This window comes from Barbus barbus (genome assembly GCF_936440315.1).
Source record: "Barbus barbus genome assembly, chromosome: 19".
Taxonomy (NCBI): Eukaryota; Metazoa; Chordata; class Actinopteri; order Cypriniformes; family Cyprinidae; genus Barbus; species Barbus barbus.
Genome location: NC_136747.1, coordinates 5,380,798 through 5,401,706, shown reverse-complemented (window position 1 = coordinate 5,401,706; position 20,909 = coordinate 5,380,798). Strand labels below are relative to the sequence as shown.

General features: G+C 36.3%; 3 protein-coding genes across 5 annotated transcripts; all 3 read right to left on the bottom strand.

Moving 5' to 3' along the window:
* Positions 1-352: 352 nt before the first annotated feature.
* LOC306885612 (tRNA selenocysteine 1-associated protein 1-like) lies at positions 353-6,721 on the bottom strand. Of its 3 annotated transcripts, none has more exons than XM_079442258.1 (9): positions 6,502-6,721; positions 6,274-6,371; positions 5,494-5,593; positions 5,315-5,367; positions 3,769-3,900; positions 3,579-3,698; positions 2,752-2,923; positions 962-992; positions 353-770 (listed from the first exon to the last, which is right to left on the bottom strand). In XM_079442258.1, the coding sequence occupies exons 1-9, from the start codon at positions 6,532-6,534 to the stop codon at positions 592-594; spliced, it is 918 nt and encodes a 305-aa protein (XP_079298384.1). In that variant the 5' UTR covers positions 6,535-6,721; the 3' UTR covers positions 353-591. The 3 variants fall into 3 exon arrangements, with proteins under 3 accessions (XP_079298384.1, XP_079298385.1, XP_079298386.1); XM_079442259.1 differs by having other exon boundaries at positions 3,844-3,900; XM_079442260.1 differs by lacking the exon at positions 3,769-3,900.
* A 3,240-nt stretch (positions 6,722-9,961) lies between these two features.
* Positions 9,962-14,563, bottom strand: LOC306885067 (SH3 domain-binding glutamic acid-rich-like protein 3). Its single transcript, XM_079441398.1, has 3 exons — positions 14,396-14,563; positions 12,620-12,787; positions 9,962-11,827 (listed from the first exon to the last, which is right to left on the bottom strand). Exons 1-3 carry the CDS (start codon positions 14,438-14,440, stop codon positions 11,762-11,764), a joined length of 279 nt encoding a protein of 92 aa, XP_079297524.1. The 5' UTR covers positions 14,441-14,563; the 3' UTR covers positions 9,962-11,761.
* Positions 14,564-16,051: 1,488 nt separating this feature from the next.
* LOC306885065 (membrane progestin receptor alpha-B-like) lies at positions 16,052-20,616 on the bottom strand. Its single transcript, XM_079441395.1, has 2 exons — positions 20,551-20,616; positions 16,052-18,475 (listed from the first exon to the last, which is right to left on the bottom strand). The coding sequence occupies exon 2, from the start codon at positions 18,440-18,442 to the stop codon at positions 17,354-17,356; it is 1,089 nt and encodes a 362-aa protein (XP_079297521.1). The 5' UTR covers positions 18,443-18,475; positions 20,551-20,616; the 3' UTR covers positions 16,052-17,353.
* Between the last annotated feature and the right edge of the window lie 293 nt (positions 20,617-20,909).

The window sequence follows — 20,909 nt, the reverse complement described above, 5'->3', positions numbered from 1 at the left end:
AACCTTTTATGCTCATTTTATTTGGATCTGTTGGATAAATAAAGCTACATGGATTTAAAAAAATATGCAATGCTTTACATTTTTAATGGCAAATGTTTTTATTTTATAACTTTTGTTTTATTTTGATGGTTTTTTTTGCATTTGTTGGATGTATAAAGCTACATGGATAAAAATATGTAATGCTTTAATTTTTTTCTTTTAGGGAAAATGCTATTTTATAACTTTTATTTTATTTTGATTGATATCCTATTTGGATTTGTCGGATGTATATGGCCAAAAAAAATTATAAAATAAAAAATTCGTGTAATGGAAAAACAAGACATTGCTGTTTAAACCAAAACTGTGCGAGAATCAAGTTATTTCAGTTATTTATTTGACTAAACTTATGGTGTACTATACACTTCCCATCAAACAAACCAAAATTAATTTCATTTATACACATCTACCAATGACATGCATTACTGAATAAGCTGCATTCTTTAAAAAAAATAAACTAATGTTATTATTTTTTTATTCATCCTCAGTAACCTTAATAAGTGGTTCTTTGTAATATAAACAAATAGTAAATATGAACCAATGAGAATACATAACTCAGTCCATCTCCTCATACTGATAAATTGGCTCTGGGAGGTAACATGCCACGCTACAGGTGACCCCGTCCCATGACTCAGGAGGCTGGAAGAAACAACCCATCAGAGCACTGTACAGCTCCTCACTCTGGTGCATAAATCTCTCATTTGCCTCCATCACATTTATCTCAGAATCTGGATCTGCAACACACAGAAATAAAATACTGGCGTTAAAACACTATTAAATATCCTATTACATCATGATACTACTAAAACCTGTAATTATGATGATATCATGCTATAATTAAAAGCTGTGTTAAGTGCATTTGTGGAATATTGAGCCCAAAGAGTAAAAAGAAAAATGTATGATCTAATATGTAAATAAAACTTACACTCTAGGCCATCATCTTCTATCTCTTCAACCTGCAATTACAATTTTTTTTTACTTTAAAAAATAAAAATGTATTAAACATTGAGGCAAAGGCTATAATTTATGCCAACTGATAAAGAATCGCTGACATTTAAAGGTGCCACAGAATGGAAAACTGTATTTACCTTGGCATAGCTGAATAATAAGAGTTCTGTACGTGGAAGGGAAATACAGTGAGCCTCAAACACCATTCTTTCCTTCTTCTTATGTAAGTCTCGTGCGTGCAAAAGACCTCTGAAAAGGGGCAGTCGTGGCCTAATGCATAGAGAGTTGGACTTGTAACCCGAAGGTTGTGGGTTCGAGTCTCAGGGATTGTAGGTGGGGGAGTGAATAACCCTCTCCACCCTCAATACCACGAACCCCCAACTGCTCCCTGGGTGCCGCAGCATTGGCTGCCCACTGCTCCGGGTGTATGTTCACTACTGTATGTACACTTGGATGGGTTAAATGCAGAGCACTAATTCCGTCACCATACTTGGCCACACACCACTTCCCTTTCCTGAAAAAAAGGCGAATCCCAACATAACACAGACTGTGACGTTACAGTCGGGATCATTAATGTTTACGCCTCATTTGCATAACGTATACCAGCTGGACCTGAATCATAGATGCAGTGTTGCCAGATATCGCTATTGAAACAAACAAAAACAGATAAATAAATAAAAATAAACCAATTATTTCAAATCTTTTGCAATTATGCTACTTTATTAACTTTCTAAAGTGTCCAAAAAAGTGGAAAAGACAAGTCCAAAATCGCTTATAACAGCTGGATCTGGCAACACAGAGGCTGCGTCCGCACCTTCACTCGCAATTCTCTCTCAAGCCTCCTTCACTCCACCAGCATCTCGATCACAGCGTGATTATGTTCATACCACGGACGCTAAACATTCCTGCAAAATCTGTATCTTCATCTGATACAGGCTCAAACATATGTGACCCTGGAGCACAAAACCAGTCATAAGTGTCAATTTTTCGAAATTGAGATTTATACACCATATGAAAGCTGAATAAATAAGATTTCCATTGCTGTATGGTTTGTTAGGATCGGACAATATTTGGCCGAGATACAACTATTTGAAAATCTGCAATCTGAGGGTGCAAAAAAATCAAAATATTGATATTGTGCCTTTAAATTATAAAATATTGCCTTTAAAGTTGTTCAAATGAAGTTCTTAGCGTTGCATATTACTAATCAGAAATTAAGTTTTGATATATTTACGGTAGGGAATTTACAAAATATCTTCATGGAACATGATCTTTAATTAATATCCTAATGATTTTTGGCATAAAAGAAAAATCAATCATTTTGACCCATGCAGTGTATTTTTGGCCATTGCTACAAATATACCCCAGCGACTTAAGACGGCTTTTGTGCTCCAGGGTCACATATAAGGTCGGACGCCTAATCTCTCCATTGTTCACGGCGGACAGTAGAGATCTGTTTGCTGTGTGAGCTACTGAAATGAGCCGCACTGTGAAACAGCCAATCAGAGCAGAGCTCCACATTATTATTCATAACCCTTCCAAATAAGGGAACAACAGACCATTTCATTCTAGGGAGAAATCCTAGGGTTGTAAATGGGCATGCAAAACCGTTTCTGGAGATTTTTTGCCCTTACCTCTAATCCACATACCTTCTATTTAGATATCAGAGCACAATTTAAAATATTGCATCAATGCATTCTATGGCACCTTTAATGAAACAGATTTAGCATGACATGGAAAAGCATGCAGAAATAAAATCACATTCACCTGTGCGATGTTCTGTGAAGGATCTACACAGTTGTACTCATAGCTCCAGTCATATGCAGACAAATGGCTGTCATACTGCGAGTAATAATACTGGTTCAGATACAAGTTATGGCTGTTGTAGCTTTCTGCTTGGAATTGACCATTTTGGTTCTCGGGCGACTCTTTCTTCTTCCTTGTGGATGGAAGGAGTAGACAAATTAATGTCCAATTTGTTTGCTCCTATACTGTAAGTATTGCTCAGACAGTTCTCAAGGTTAGGGATTTGTTTAAACTCCTAACTCATTAAACTTTTGCTACAGACATTAACAGTGCCTCACTACACTTTACACTGAGTAACTGTCATACACCATTCAAAAGCTTGAGGTCGCTAATATTTCATGTTTCTGAAAGATGTCTCTTATGCTCATCAAGGCTGTATTGATTTGATCAAAATAGAGTAAAAACAGTAAAACTGTAAAATATTATTACAATTTAGTGTTTTCTAAATTTGAAAAAAGTGCTTTCTCTTATAATGTATTTTATAATGTAATTTATTCCTGTGATCAAATCTGAATTTTCAGCATCATTACTCTAGTCTTCAATGTCACATGATCCTTCAGAAATCATTCTAATATACTAATTTAAGTATATTGTATAAGCTTTGACAAACATACAGTTCAAAAGAACAGCATACATGTGACCCAGGACCACAAAACCAGTCATAAGGGTCTTAAACAGTAGTGTATTTTTTTATCAAAAGCACAGTTACTGTCAAGAATAAAGAGAAAGAAATGCAACCACACTGATGTAAATGCCCTCGTCACATAAGTTCGTCTCATAACACTCACAGTTTATTTGCAGCCAGACTGAGGCGTAAAGGTTTCCTCCCGAGTCCAGAAGCACCCTGGAGTTCTGCCAGAGCCCGTCTCTGCTCTCTCTCGCTCTCAAAGCTCACAAAGCCACAGCACCTACAAACAACAGCAATCGGCAGACGGAAAATGTATGGAAATCAAAAGGAAATCATTAATTATTCCTCACTTTGAGTATCCACTGCTGTCCAGAACGATCTTCCCACTGCAGCAGGATGAAAAATGATAATGAAAGAACTCATACAACATGCCATCATCCACATCCGGGGTGAGATCCGCGACGAAGAGGGAGAAAGTAGAGCTGTGGGGAACAGCAGCGATACGGGGCTGAGAACATACATTTAATGGACAGATCAAGCTAAAGAAGCTAATTGAGCTCTTCTGCTAAGTTACCATATCTATAGCAATTCATTAAACTTCACCTAATTGACTCTATTTTCACCTGTGGACTGTCTACTGATGAGAAACAGGTGAGTAAAGACTGACCGTCAATGTTTAATGTTCAGAAATTATTATTTCAAGACATTTATGCTCGATTATGTGGGCCGTCCCAAGCTTGGTTGCAATGTGTTCACTGCTTGTGTTTTCAATGCTTAAAAACGCCATTATTATATGTGTGTGTATATATATACAGTCATGGCCAAAAATATCATGAAAGGTTATTATCCAATGAAAGGTTAGATTTTTTTTAATAAAATTAACAATGCAGACTAATTGTCACAGCCGCCTTTGATCATATTTACCAAGGGTGCCAATATTTTTGGCCATGACTGTATATATATATATATATATATGTGACCCTGGACCACAAAACAAGTCATAAGGGTCAATTTTTCAAAATTGAGATTTATGCATAATAAATAAATAATATTTTCATTGATGTATGGTTTGTTAGGATAGGACATTATTTGGCCGATATACAACTATTTGAAAATCTGGAATCTGAGGGGGCAAAAAAATCTAAATACTGAGAAAATCACCTTTAAAGTTGTCCAAATGAAGTTCTTAGCAATGCATATTACTTATATTTTTTTTCATGAGATCAGATAACATTTTAAGTTATCAAATGGTCATGATACAACGTGCCTCTCAGATGTTACAATGTACCCCACGTACGGGGCATGTTGTCACATTTCACTTGAAATTCATTTTTTGAGGGTAAATAAAAAAGTATACAATGTAATTATGAAACAAAGTGCCATATTTGTACTAGACCAGTGTGAAATTACTGTGGATAAAAATGATATTCTGAACCTCACGTGGATTTACACAAACTGAGAAAGTCAAAAAGTGTTACGTTGTGGCCCGCTCTCCCCTACAACACAGCCAAGAACCTGTCATTTTGGTATCAGAGTTACAAGATACTGCCAAAGTTAAAATAAGGATGATGTAAATGCATTTGCAAAGAATCTTAAAAAAGCAACACATTTTAGAAATCCAATTCTTGTACTAAAATTACACCCTGAGCTCAGAAGCTTCATGTCAGAATTAATTCTGGCATTGAGAATTATTATTGTAGCTTTACTAAAGCTGAATGTGACTTCATCTTCTACAGTCTTGCAGTGATATATTTATTTCTAAGCTTCACTTCTTTCTATCCACACAGGATGTTCTTTGAATAGTTGGTTGCTTGCAGCGCTAGTTTGCAGCAGTCATTTCAATAGCTATTTTAACCCATATTATTCTACCAAAGAAGGAAAAAATGAATTTCTTACCAGCTGTCCCCATGTTTCCCGTAGGTGGCACGACTCAACTTGAACCTCTTAGGCTGTAACATCACATTATAATATTAAAGGTTATGATAGTACATTTTATTGCATGAAATGTTCTACTATTTTGCATATGAACTGGTTGACACTTAAGGTGAGCATAATAGTGACTTGTGAATATTTACAGGAGTGGCAAAAGGCAAAGGTTTTCCATTCACTTTGCGGAGGCATCTCTCGACTGATGTTTCATCTATCAGCTCCACAAAGCCATAGCCTGCATTTTGCCTGGAGAGATCAACAACAACCTGACACTAAAGACATGCATAGACAGCAGTGCTGGGGGAGTAACTAGTTACATTTAACAGAGTTACGTAATTTAATTACAAAATAAATGTAACTGTAATCTGTTACAGTTACTGAGAAAATTAATGTGTAATTAAATTACAGTTATGAAAATGTTAACGATTACAAAGGGGGATACATCTGAATATTTTCACCCACACACACACATACATACAGATTTGATTGATTTATTTCCCAAATTGCATTTATTGCTTTAAAGTCAGTTACATTAACAAAGTAATTGAAATAGTTACTTACCCAGTTGAAAAAAAAACAGCATGTGCTGGTTAGGTAGGTTTTGATGCATGGATGCTGGTTTGAGCTGGTTTAAGATGGTCATGTGCTGGTCCTAAACTGGGACCAGTTTAGGACCAGCATCCATGCTTCAAAACCTACCTAACCAGCACATGCTGGTAAATAGTTACTTGTAATCTGTAACCTATTACATTTCCAAAGTAACCTTCCTAACGCAGACAGACAGGATGGATGGATGGATAGATGGATAGATGGATAGATAGATAGATAGATAGATAGATAGATAGATAGATAGATAGATAGATAGATAGATAGATAGATAGATAGATAGATAGATAGATAGATAGATAGATAGATAGATACTTTACCCAGTTATTTTGTCTCGGATCAGTCTGACTCCTAGCACTGTTTCTCCCATATGAGCAAAAGCTCTGGAGATGAACTCTTCATCCATGAAGGGCTCCAGCTACACATACAACACACATCACAAATTTACAGCTTGTTACTGTCAACGTCCCGTTCTCGTTTATCTGTGTGCAAACTTTAAACAAGTCCCAGTGCTCGTATGCCTGACATTCTGTGTCTGATGAACTCACGTTGCCCATCCAGATGCTGTTCATTGCGTTCATACGTTCTTCGGGTTCATTCGAGATTTATGCTGTTTCTTTATTAATCTTTGTAGAATGTGTTTACAGTGCCGTCGAATAATTAATTGATTTTTTCCAAACCGGCGTTTCTTTTTGATTTATTGGGATGCAAAAACAAGTTGAGAAACTCACAGCACGTGCAAGTGTTTATAAAAACTCATGCTGTCCTACAGCGACATCTAGAGGCGAGAACAAGAACTGACCTGGCATTAGTTTCATGTTCTATAATTATAGCCTATTATGAATCCCTCCATTTATATATTTTTAAAAATAAGACATATATGGACAACTGACACATATTTACAAACCTGTAATTCATTACTATAAGAAATAATGTAATAACTTTACATAAATGTAGTGGCTTATTGAATGACGTGTCTAGGCATCTAAACTTCACTTAGAAAATAAACCATTCAAAATATTTTATTTATATATATATATATATATATATAAACACCTCATTCTAATGTGCCGTTAGTGTGTTTTAAAAAAGTTTTTAAAACTTCTTGATACTCTTGAATTTTTTTTTTTTATTTATACATGTTTTTCTTGACTTTATTCTGTTCATTCAAGATGATTCAAGATTTTTTATTTGTCACATACACAATTATACAGAGTATAAGCAGCAGTGAAACGTAAGCTCATATCATTGATGTCTGCATTTTACAACGTTAAGATAAAGGCAAATTAAGGTTGAATTGTCAGGCCTAAAACAATCAATGCCGAACAATCCATGGCTGTTTGGATATTGGCATATTTCAGCATTGATATTTGTTTTATTTTTATGTATACAAAAAAATCATAATTTTATTTTTTTTTACATTTTCTGGTTTGATCTTCAACATCTTACATTTAACAATAAAAAGATACATTTTCATACTAGCAGTATAAACTGAAACACAACAAAGAATAGAAAATAGTTCTGAAATATTCTAACAGCTAAGGTTCCAAAAAGTGTAATAAAATTCACTATTTCATGTTGAATCAACATGCATAAAGATGTGTATTTGTTTTCTATATATTCTACCTTTTCTGTTGTGTTTAGGTATTGACCAATTTTGGGGCATTGTTTAAAATTAGCTGAAAAAAAACACAAAGATTCTAGTGTATCCACATTAAATTCCCGCATTTCAGATCCAAGGCAATACAAATATAAAAGTTAAAAATGTTCAACCTCATACAAACCTGAATTTGCACCACTTCTGTAGAATGACTCATATATTATTCAAATATTCTGTATGGATTTTTCCTGCTCTTCCTCCTAATCATATATGGTTATCTACATCACACAAAACTGTCAATAAAGGGATTTTGGCCATGACCTTTTCATGCACTCTGTATTTTTAAAACCAGCCGATGCATAAATAATCACTGGCCATTAGATCATTATTTCATTCATTTAAATTGGATGGTGGAAAGTGATTGTGTTTGTGTGGTTGTGTGTCTCACAGTCACAGGAAGGTGCAAGACATCGCAGTTATCATATAAAGCAATGTGCTTTCCCAATCAACCTCCCTTTCAGAAAAGGGGGCCTGTTTCATAAAACAAGTTTACCAAATAAGCCAGGCTTATTTCAGTTAGTCTGACTTGTTTTGAACCAAATCAACTGACATTAAGTCAGACTAACTGAAATAAGCCTGGCTTATTTGGTAAACTTGTTTTATGAAACAGGCCCCAGGTTGGTTATTTAGATCAAAACATAATAGAAATGTGCATGAATTTCATTTTTATAATGTCAAAATAATAATAAAGAGCATTAAAGCAAAGAATGCAACTTTTATATTAAATTATGAAATAAAAAAGATGTTCAGGAAGCAGAAGTAGAAGCAGCAATGCCGTGCTAGCTATAATAAATCAGAACTGTTTGTGCTGTTAACTGGACTAGTTGCACTTCTCATATTGATAAAGGAAGTAAAGGAACTGTAAGTAATAAAAAAGGAACAATAAAAATTATATGGCAGACAAATTTGATATTGTAAGCCTGGAGAATTCAACCTGATCTTGAATATATATTGATATTAAAGTAATAGCTTGCTCAGTTTGAGGCACATTTTCTAACAAATTCTACTTCACGATTTCCATTCAATATCCAGAGAGGCATTCATGTGTAATTAACAGGCAAGTGAATCTAATCTAATTCGTATGGCCTGTTTCAGGCCACTTAATGCTGTAGCTTCAGTGAGAGTGCAGAGCTGATAGCGGGATGAATAATTAACTACAGCTCCCTGATCATGTGTCAATATATCCTCCCTTCAGGTTCAGGTCCAAAGATTATATGCAAAGTAAGAACAAACCATGCAGAGTGCGGTGGTATAAGACACTTCATTTAATGTTAGCCTTGAGTTACACACAATACACTAAACCAGTTAAACCACTGAGCACTACTGGTGTCTTCAATCCTGATGATCACATTCTCCAGCAAGATTTTACAATGATTCAAAGAGCATCCTGAGCTTCAGTGGAAGCAAGAACATCTGAGAGTTTCAGTGATCAAAAAGCTTGAAGCATTATAATATATAATGCATTGTTTAATGCATTACTTATGCCTGATAATGCATTGTATGACCTCATTAACAATACATATACATTTTTTTTTTAGAAAGTACAGTTTATCACATTAAAACACATGACAACAAATTTCAGATGAATCCCAAAATAGCAATGCATTTTAACTTTGATTACAATTATTTATGAAAAAATATGAATTACATTATTTATAGCTTTATAATGCATTATACTGGCTTCAAGTAGTGGTGCCAAACTGTTTTACCTCTTTTTTAAGATTTATATTTATTATGACAGAACAGCGAAACAGGAGAGATAAAGAGGCGGGATCGGGAAAGGTCCTTGAGGTGGGATTCGAACTCGGGACGCCCGTAGCGCAATAGCGCTATATTTTACATTTTTTAATAAAAACCCTACAGCTGTTTGTTTGTGGGGTTGAATAGAGTTATTTCAGACTTTTGGTCCCATCTGTATATTTACTGTAGATTTAAAACAATAAATGAACAATCAGCAGAGACCATGAAAATTTGTGTTGGGCTACTTAACCTAAAATTTATCTGATTCAGCGCTCACATAACCGAAGTTAATTTGATTATCATGAATATATTGCTAATTTAAAAAAAAATAAAAAATCATCATTGGTAACACTTTACAATAAGGTGTCATTTTTTAACATTAGTTAATATTATAACTAATATGAACAAAACATTTATTACACTATATATTAATCTTTGTTAAAGTTAGTTAATAAAAATAGAGTTGTTAATGTTAACACAACTGGTGATTTTAAAGAATATTTTTTTCTGCAGTTTTTGACTAAAAATGTGCCCAGCAAATAAATGTAAACATCCTATATCATCAATATAAAAAGAACTATATTGAAAATAATTTTTTTTTTTTTTTTGCACTTTTTATTTGACCCATACATCACAATTTCACCATCTTCTTGGAAGACAACAGCATTTCTTTCCCTAATGATCAATCTTTTATTTTGGCCAAAAAGGCAGTTGGTCCAAAAGCAAAGCAGTACAGCACAAAGAGACCACAAGTAATCGTTACAAACAATAATGACAGAGGAAGATTCACAATCATTTCATGAGCCAGCTGTCTGTGCGTGCAGGTCCCACATCCTCAACTTTGACCGCAGAGAACAACAGAGGCATATACTGCAAACAAGACCAACTGGGAGCAGCAGACATTACCGATGCCAGATGAAATGAATTAGATGTGGGACCACGACTCACATCAAGATTGTAAGACTGTGCCAAGTATACAGTATAAAAATTAAGTACCAAAATGATCAACATAACATGCTAGAGGACAGCCTGCTGGAAATGTCAATGCTACAACCTCCAGTGAGCTCAATGTGATGGCAATGGACACCTGATGGAACAGCATGTACATGTCAACTATGCCGTATGGAGTGATTCGGCTACTAGATGATGAATTTCGTGGTTGCAGCTGAAATACTGAGCTAATTAAGAGCTCAGGGAGGGTTTGCATTGCTCATCACAGAAACACCAACATTTAGTGCATTACCAGAATGAAATGAGATGAAGTTCTGCGGTATAACAGGAATGTGTTGGAGTATATTGCCCACTCGTTGGGTTAAGCATTTCTCTCATTATTCTGCTATTAAATTTAGCCTGTCAAGAACGTATCCGGAACATATTTCATCAAAAATCAAAAGATGAAAATAAATTATATTTTGCAAAATGATGCCTTTTTTGTTGCATTTTGAAATTATCTTCTTGACAATTTAGCAGAATTATTGTTATGGCAATGCAGAGCAATTTAAATGTATACTAGTATATATACTACTAATACATTAAAGGTTAACTATATCACAATGCACTTAATTAATGACCAAAGCATTGTGAGATTCATCCTTATAATGGATTTCAGACTTTGGAGCAAGGTTTGTACCCAGAGGACAGAGGAAAATGCTTGCCTGGAAAACACATTCGTACAGACATTTATTGGCACAGTTTAACGCAATGGAACGTTTTTCAGTCCCTGAATTTGGGAATGTTAAACGGAGAGCATACCTGTGGCTTCAAGACAGTTAAATCACACGATACAAAGCAGTGAGCTTAATATAGAATCCAATGCAGCTGGTTCACATCATGCTGGAAATTAGGGCCTGTGTTTTTAAGGTACCAACACATAATAAATTTCAGCCCATGGAGAGTTAACCATTTCTAAATGGTTTATCAGTACTAAGAGTGGGAATATATGAAGGCCATCTATACAAATTGTCAATCTGATTCAACTACCGGACACAAAATGATTTGTGTTTCTTGGATTGTGGATTAGTTCAATCTGGAATAAACATAGGGTCGCTGCCCAGATTAGGTGACCTAATTACTACACATCCAAGCGCTCTGATCCAAACAAGATTAAGACAAATTAGTGGCGTTTAAGCGTCGGAACCAAAGAGGACACAAGAGAGGAATTAAACAAGATCATTAAAACAAAAGCATGAAGGAACGAACGAGTGAACGGGTCTCAGTTTGAGGGTAAATATGGTGGTACAGAGCAAGTATGTGCTTTTCTGTTGTCGTTTTTGGCATGTGGCATGGCATTGAGTCATCGAAGGCAGGCACCGCCAGCGGAGCAGAGGGGGACAAGCAGGCCTCCCTTTGGGAAAGTGGAGATGGACCAAGGAAGGGAAGAGGATGATGGTTGCTACCAGGTTTGGCTCTCATGCAATCTTCAGAAACTGATCCACTGTGTCTGCCTCCACCGCCTCAGAAAACATCTCGTAGTTCTGAAAGAAAGAGAAACACACAAAAGTATGAGTTTCAGCATATCTATGCAGACCTGAAACTAATCTGATCTAAATAAATAAAAAAGGAAAAAATACTGTAAATTTGTCATTGAATATCTGGGCACAGAGTATTTAACATAAACGTCAGTGTGTATATCAAATGTCTTTTTTGCTAGTAATTAATTTAAATGTTTGAAACCCAAAATAAATGTTATGTGGTTTAAAACACTGAACTGTTGTGATATAGGCTATGAAAAGCATTGAGCACGTCTATGGCTCAAAGTGCAAAAGCACGTTTGATTTTAGCAGTGAATGCTCGAAATACACCAGCGATCGTCCGCATTGAACGGTTAAAATCAATGCATTTCGGGGGGTGGAAGGGGGTCAAATTTGAAAAAATCTGATCCGAGGGGTATGCCTCACTCAAAATCGTATTCCAGAGGTAGAGGGTTGTGTCCTTCAGATCACTGCAGAGGGGCTTCAGAACGTCTGCTTGGAGGCAAGAATTTGAGTAAATAATGACATAACTTTGGTCCGTTAGTCCCACAAACCATCATATGGTTTTGAAAGTCTAGTATGGTCGAATTTTACGGTTCTTTGGTTTTGTTTCGGGACAGTTCCCATTTACTTTTATAACATGGGACAAAATTGAAAAAGATATAGTTCAAAAACGCAGCTCAGTTCAACAGAAGAAAGTCAGTCATGAGGGACTGTAATGACCATTTTTTTAGGCAACTATTGCTTTAAAATTTTAAGTTCAAACCAAAACCCCCTGCTGTCAGTCCTCCTTACCCCACAGTACTGGTCTTCATTGAATATCTGAGGTGGGATTGCGGTGGGGTTGCCAGATTTACTCCTCATCTCATCCCGAACAGCACCTCCCACCGAGATGTCAATCAACTCATACTTGATGCTCTTACTTTCCAGGATACGCATCACCTCGGCCTGCTGAGACTTGACCTGAGAAACAAGGAAAACAGTCAAGGTCAGGCAGTAAGCAACTGTGCTTTCCTTTCCTGGCACTGCTCTTTTGTTAAATAACTGAACTGAGCTGCGGTCTCATTTGCATTTTTCCATTTGCAAGTCACCGCTAACAATATTCAGATTTAGCTCAAGATTCATAGACAAGAGAACAAACTACAAAAAATACACAACATACAGTCTAATGAAATGAAGTGGTTTTAGTTTTGTTTTTTTTCAAAAAAAATATTTACAGGCTAATAACAATAAAAAATGTGAATGCATCTTTACACTTCTTCCTGAAAAGTCAAGTGATCATGTGAGAACATTAGATAGGAAGTGTATGTACTTGTGTCAATGCAGGAAATGCATTATAAAACAGTTCAGTCCAAACAATCTTATCATCTAGTTTGTTTAATGCACCAAATCAAACCATGCATTGCATGAATAGGTGTAGAAAACTGTACTTTGCTTTTAACAACCAATGGTTTTTACAAAATGATGAGTTGATGATTAATAATGAAACACTATATGACAAAGCTATTCAGGAAGTTGGGTCATATCTGAGGAAACCACACCTTGAACAAGACAACAGTTAAACATTAACCTACATTAAAAAGGTAAAAGATTATTAGGGCTCAGTTGTGGATTTCAATGCAAATCTCATATATTAAACATGTTTCCAACAATCCTTTCAGCATCCGCACTGGGTAACCCATTATTAACCATTAGTATGTAATACAATGGCCTGCTGCAAACACTCTCCTTGTTGTCTTATTATTATTATTATATTATTTCATTTGCTTTGTGTGTGTGCGCGTGGGTTTTGTAAGGTGCATTAAGCATTGGTTGTAAGCGCTATATATATATACATTTTTTTTTTTGCTATTATTATTAACACCTACTAATTTGAATGTAAATTAACATGAAAGTAGATTCCATGAACTGATTGGTCGTGTGATCTCAACATAGTGGCACCCATATAGAATAATTTAATTTAATAACATTTCTCAAAAGTGTTGTTCATTGTGTCAAAATTTACAAGCAAAAACGGTGCACTTTCAGTATTTTCTGCTTTTCGCATGATTTGTAGCTCGGTGATTATAGCAATCATAATAATAATAATTAAAAAAATTATTATTTATTCATAACAGATGCAATGCAACTGTAGCGTGCAGCAACTCAAGTATACATCGATTCAGTCTCATTTTCTATTATGTCCTGTACAGGATTTAAACAGGACGTTTTTATTTACGTGCAAAAACAAATAGCTTATAAAGTCAAACTAATGCAACATTAGTGAGAGAAGAACTACATTCAACATGACTTCCGCTATCAAACCAATGCACAACATCGCTACAAACCCAGAAAAGACAAAACACTGCGCTTTGCAATCACTTAAAACGATCGAGGGCCACAATAATGTCTTGCTAATGCATTTCTACGCGTTCTATGTTGCAATAGCGTTTAAATGTGGCTAGATGCATGGTAACGGAGCAGCTGGGTGTGTCTAGAAGCCTAATCCTCCATTTCAACTCTATTTAACTCTGCATTCTTCACATGCATTGCTCGCTTACCGAGTCCACAAGGCCACAGGTTTATTCTCACCTCTCTCGATGCAGTGACGGTGGTGTAATACAGTTTGATGCCCATAGCGTTGGTCGTAATGTCTCTTTGTGCTTCTGGAGGCGATCAGGTCCCGTTCTCTTGCTCTTCAGTCGCTGTTTCACCACAGACACCCGCCAGTCACTCATTTAAAGAGACAGCGCCGCATTTCTACATGAGGAAGTACTGAAGATTAAACCGGTGGCCTTTTGTTTCCCTCATGAACATGCGTTAGTTTAACAATAATTATTAATAACAATAGACGACACATTTATTTACACACACACAAATGTCTTTGTTTAATGTTTTATATAAGGAACAGTTCACCCATTTTTTTTTCATCCTCAGGTTTCTTTATTCTGTTGAACATAAAGGAAGATATTTTGAAGAATTTGGGTAACCATATTGACTTTCATAGTACTCTTTAATACTGTAGGGGCCATAAACTGATTGATTACACATATTCTTGAGTAAATGTGAGTAAATAATGACAGAATTTTCATTTAAGGATGATCTATCCCTTTAAGAAATGCATCAACCCTGTTACCAAAGTCCCTCTTGTTGTACACTAATAAACAACTCAACTCTGTCATGATGCCATAATATAAACTCTTCGCCTCCTCTTTTTTATCACTTCATCTTATATTGTGTTCTTGTCAGTAGGTGCTTATTTTAAATAACACGCTTACCATGATTTTATACTGATTATTGAAAACAACATTTCCCATAAATACTACTATTACTACTACTCATAATAATAATTTTAGGAGTTACTCAACACAGATATTCTAAACTGCTGACCTTTTCTGTCAAAAACACATAAATAAGAAGGAAAACAGGATAATCCATGCACAGATGTGTACGTTGACCCAAATGTCCACAGTAACAGTTGCGAAACAGGAAGTTCCTCCCTCAGATAAAGTTTATCAGTGTGTTTGCTTCAGTCCGGTCGCAGCCCTGCATTATTACTGCATCAGATATTTTCCAGGAAACCAGTCCACACGGGACATTCATGTTTTTTGACCTTTTCATATTTGGGCCAACAGAACTATTTTAACCTATTATAAATCTGACCACTCCAAAGAAAACACAGGAGGGCAGTACAGCCTCACTTTGAGTGTTCAAATCACATGATCATCTCCAAACAAGGTGGCCTTTCTGTCATAGAATGTTCTATGGCCCAAATTTGCAAGATATAGGGATAAAAGCACCTGCATTAGAATTAAGTAATAGAAATGTGTCAGGAATGGGCAGCATTGTGTGTAGCATACTACTATTTAATTAAAATGTGTATTATTTTTTCAAACTGTAACTTTGTTTGCAGGGATTCCCAAACTTTTCTGTAATTTATTCAACTATACAACAGCATATTTGCAAGATCACAGTTCTTTGAAATTAATGGTCACATGACATGCATAAATATTATTTGTAGTGTTTTATTTAGATTTTTCTCAATTTTAATTTTAAGTAATTAATCATTTAAAAAATGTCAAATAAAAAAAATGCAATAAATTTGAACCCCCAATGAGAAATCCCGGTGTTATTTACGGTTCAGTATGCAGTAAGTTAGAATACCATTCAGGAATGTTACCATTATTATTCGATCGGCCATTATTTATACACAAAACTGTGATGCACAAACATTTGGCAACAAAGTAGGAGTTGGTTTTAAATATTTATTTTCAATCATTACATTCTAATTCATATACTATTTAAACAGTAGTAGGCATTATACACCGTGGAACATTATTTAGTGCTTTAATTAAGGAATTGGAACAGACATTGCTGGGTGTCCCTTTTACATTAAAGGTAAACGTAGCATCACTAGAAAGGAGAATACTTAGGAAAAGAGAACAACAGTTATAAATGTTGACCTGGTGAAAGCATAAATGTGCATCTGCATTGCCTTTCCCTTTAATACCCAGATAAATGACCCTGGTTTATACTTTAAGTAGGCACTGTTTTGTGCAATAATGATAAAAAATAAAAATCAGTACTGTCCATAAATGCAACCAATCTCAATAATATAGTGTTACGGTTCGTTATAAGTTACACATGTGTGATGAGAATCATTGAGGTTCATCTAAAATGCTCATTAAGGCACAGCAGTGATCATAATTGCATTGGTAATACCGCTTTATAGGTCATAAAAAAATAATCACTGAGAAATTTAGACAAATTGTTCTTTTTACGCCACCCCAAAAACAATATGATGATCGATGTTATAACATTGTGTTCTGTCGTTTAAAAAAAGACAGCTTTCATAAAATCGGCAATTTAGAATTTACATACTTCAGGGAAGAAAAAAACCGTGAAAAACACCTAAATATTCATATATTTTTCAAATACTGTATTCTGGTTTCATTAATGTTTGCTGGCTGGTGTGTAACAGAAGTACATCACAAGATCAATATTAAAGGGATAGTTCACCCCGTCTTCATTTACTCACCCTCGTCTCATTTCAAACCTGTATGACTTACTTTCTTCTGTGGAAACAAAAGCTAATGGTCAAAACTGTTAGGTTACCAACATTCTTCAAAACCTCTTCTTTTTTTAGAACAAAGAAAGTCATTCAGGCTGAGCAAATGATGACAATTAAAATTTTGGGGTGAAGTATCACTTTAACAAAAGCACTTCATTCAAAATACATTCAAGAATACTAACACAAATGCTCAGTTAAATGCATTAAGCATTTACCTAAAGTTCAGTCCTTGAACAGCACGTGTAAAACAAACACTCAAAACATGATCCCTACCTAACACTGTAAAATTTAATTAGTTGACAGGAATGTTGTTACAGCACCAACAAGAATATTGATCAAGAAACATGCAGAATTACTGTTAGCTAACGGCTACATGGGCTTGAATACACTTTTTCCATCACAAAATGCCCATAACTCTAATACTCCTAGAAAGCGTGTCCAGATGCTGACCATCCAGCATTATGGTGCAGGACAAACTTCTATTCTTTACTTAGTTTTTCCTTGTAACGGACTAATCTTTTTACTTTCGCAAGCATATACAATGCTATCAGAGTAGAGGTGACGAGTGTTAAAATAAAGAGCGCAACAAAGAACAATGCCTCGCCATCGGCATGGAGTTTCACATAGAGGTCCCTGCGGTTGAGGAAGTCCAAATATGAAGCTTGGATCTGGCAGACCGTACACAAAACCATCAGCACGTGGAATACCTGATGACCCTGACCTAAGAAGTCACAGTGACCTGGGAACCAGCGCTCAGGAATGGGCTGAGTGAAGAAAAAAGCGCTGGAAAGAAAAAACGCCACTTGGCCGAAGTGAAGGAGCAGAGAAGGACTGCTTCTGAAGTCGCCTCTCGTCCAGGACAGAAACCAGACGATAAAACGATGAAACACAGGACTGGTGTCCCAACCGTAAGCGACAGATGAAGGCACCACTTGGCATACTTTACGAAACCAGGAAGGAAGGCTGTAATTGCGATATTTCCCGTAACAGCAGCCGAAGCAAGACAGGCAACACAAGAAGCCAGCAATAGGCATGAAACGACCTCGTACAAGTGTGTGCCAGCTTTCCTCAATGGCGTAGTAGTAGTGCACCACTGCACTGCCATACTGATACAGCGCCACTCCTACGTAATCCAGGTAGAAGAAGCTGTAATGGCAGAGTTCAGATTTCCCCGCAAACAGGTGGGCCACGGTGCTGAAGGTCAAGTAGCTCGCTGAGGACAAGAGCAGGATGAGAAGCGGCCAGGAATGAGGGTCGTTCATGAAATCGACGGTTTCGGTAAACCGCGCGGTTTTCGCGAGGACAACTAGCGTGCCGATTAGGTGCGTCCAAACGTTTATGGTCTCGTTGTGCCGCTGTAAGAGCGACTGGAAGTAGTAGCGCCAGTTTTGGTGGAGCGGCCGGTAGCCAGAGTGAATGTAGCGTTCACGGAAAAACCAGGGCACCTCTGTGTCACGCAGGGTGTCGGCCGTGGATTGTTGAGTCTCAGTGAGCATCTGGGGAATTCGCCTCATCTGCTGCAGATTAATGAAGAGTCGGCCAATCCGTTCCATAACGATTGTCGCCATGGTGATCTCAGAACTGAGGACACACTGGTGTATCTGGGAATTCAAAGGAAACGTGTGAAAATATAAATATTGTTTTGGTTAAAGAATTAATATTTTGCTCATTCTTATGCATTATCATAAGTACATTTAATAGGAAGCTGACAAAGAACATTATGATTTTAGGTTAAAAATAGTATATAATCAGTAGGGGTGTAACGATACATGTATTCGTACTGAACCGTCACGGTACGGAAATCTCGGTGCATGAGGCCTTACAAAGAATACAGGCAATTCACCCTCAATCCAGAAGGGGGCGCCCGCAGTAATGCAACGCTGTTTGATAACCACCCGCAGAAGAACAGAGCATGCATTTTCTCTCAACACAGGGACCGGACAGGTGTCAGGGAATAAATAGGAAAACAAAATAACTCGCGTCACTTATTTGAAAAAGATATTTACTTGTTAATTTTAAAGTAATGCGTTACTTTACTAGTTACTTGAAAAAGTAATCCGATTACGTAACTCGCATTACTTGTAATGCATCACCCCCCCAACACTGTTTGTAATATGTATACAGTATCTCACAAAAGTGAGTACACCCCTCACATTGTTGTAAATATTTTATTATATCTTTTCATGTGACAACACTGAAGAACATATCAAGATAAAAGAGATAAATATATCTCTATGAAGATAAAGTTTTAGAAATCGTACGAAAATAGTGAAGTCCACAACAGTGAAAGAATAGTTGAAATCACTTTCAGACCATTTTTTCGAGCTGATGAATGATAAAAGCATTGACAGCCAATCAGAATAAATCCAGCTTAAAGAGCTTGAACTTTTATATCCTGACAACATAACTGCAGCGTGTGATGATAATAAAGATGTGGAAGCTATAGCATAGTTATCATTATAGTTATCTTTATTATTCATACTTGGAGTGAACAGGCCTTAAGACGGCTTTTGCTTTTTCACACGAACTACTCAAGCTTTACAAGTTCTTCATATGAGGATGTTTCGATAGCAGTCAAAAATAAAGACAAACAGGAAGCATCATTTATGACAGGGGTGTCCAACTCAGTTCCTGGAGGGTCCCAGCCCTGCTCCAACACACATACCATGTAGTTTTCAAATAAGCCTGAAGGAATTATTATCTGGATCAGATGTGTTTAATTAGGGTTGAATCTAAGTTCCCGTTAGTCCTTGAACTGAGGGGTTTTGGTAAACAGAAACATCTATTTTAAGTCCTGTATATATACACATGTCAGTTTATAGCAGATATAAATTAAAACTATCATTAAGGCCCAGTTTCACAGACAGGGCTTAGAATAAGCCAGGATTAGGCCATAGTTCAATTAGGACATTTCACTTTTTTAAACATACTTAGAAAAAAAACATTGCCAGTTGGCACTGATATATTTTAAGATCAGTCAGTGCAAGTTTCTTTCAGTTGAAACAGCTCAGATTCACATTTTAGTCTAGGACTAGGCCTTGTCTGTGAAACTGGGGGTGTATGTCTTATTTCATGTTCCATTCAAGTAAGAAATAGGCACTTTACCAGTTCAGTTCATTAACATTAGCTCTTGCGGTTTAAGAAATTCCTAAAGAGGAGATCCACACTTTGAGTTAGTTTGCAATAACTATATGTTCATGTACCCTATATAGGCTAGGCCTACTATAAAGGTGTTAAAACCCATGTGAGAGCAAGTAAATAGGCTAATGACACAATTTTCATTAGGCTAACTTAACCACACCATTAGATAAGATAACACATTTTCCATTTTCTACGCATTAGCGTTTTCTAGAGATTAGCAACAGGTGGTCAAAAAGTTACACTGTTCCTTTATTGATGGAAATCATATTCAGTTCTACATTAAATCACTGGCTCTTGTGGTGAATGATGAATATCCCATCCAGCATGTCATTCATGTGTGAACAACAGCCGAATACTAACACAAGCACAGTTCTATTAAATCCGACTTTCTGTGTCCTAAATTGCAGTCGGATGAAATGTAAAACGCAAATCGTTCACGACAGCTCATCAGGATTGCGATCAAACAAGCAGGCAGAAGCGCTTTACAGTCCAGCATCAAAAGCACCACAGAACGGAGCACCCAAATCACGCTTACCTTTCCTGGTGTCTTCTGCAAATCCCGCACCGCGAGTAATGTCCGACTGGGGCTGGATATGTGGCTGTTCTCTTCCTCATATGTTTCTCGGTAGTCACGCCTCTTGGGCAGCGACTCTGAGAGAGAACATCATCATAACAGCTCATTTCTGCTGTAATAAATGCTGATGCGGCTGAGATTTCGCTCAAGGTTTACAGAGAATATGTAAATAATAATAATAATAATATAGTAGTATATTAGTATATAAAAAAAACAATAAAGCAGTAAAAAAAGCGAAAGTAAAAAAGCGTAAATACACTACCAATAGCTGTTTATCAGCTATAGGCCTACAGTAGATAGGGTCATTCAATGGGAAATGT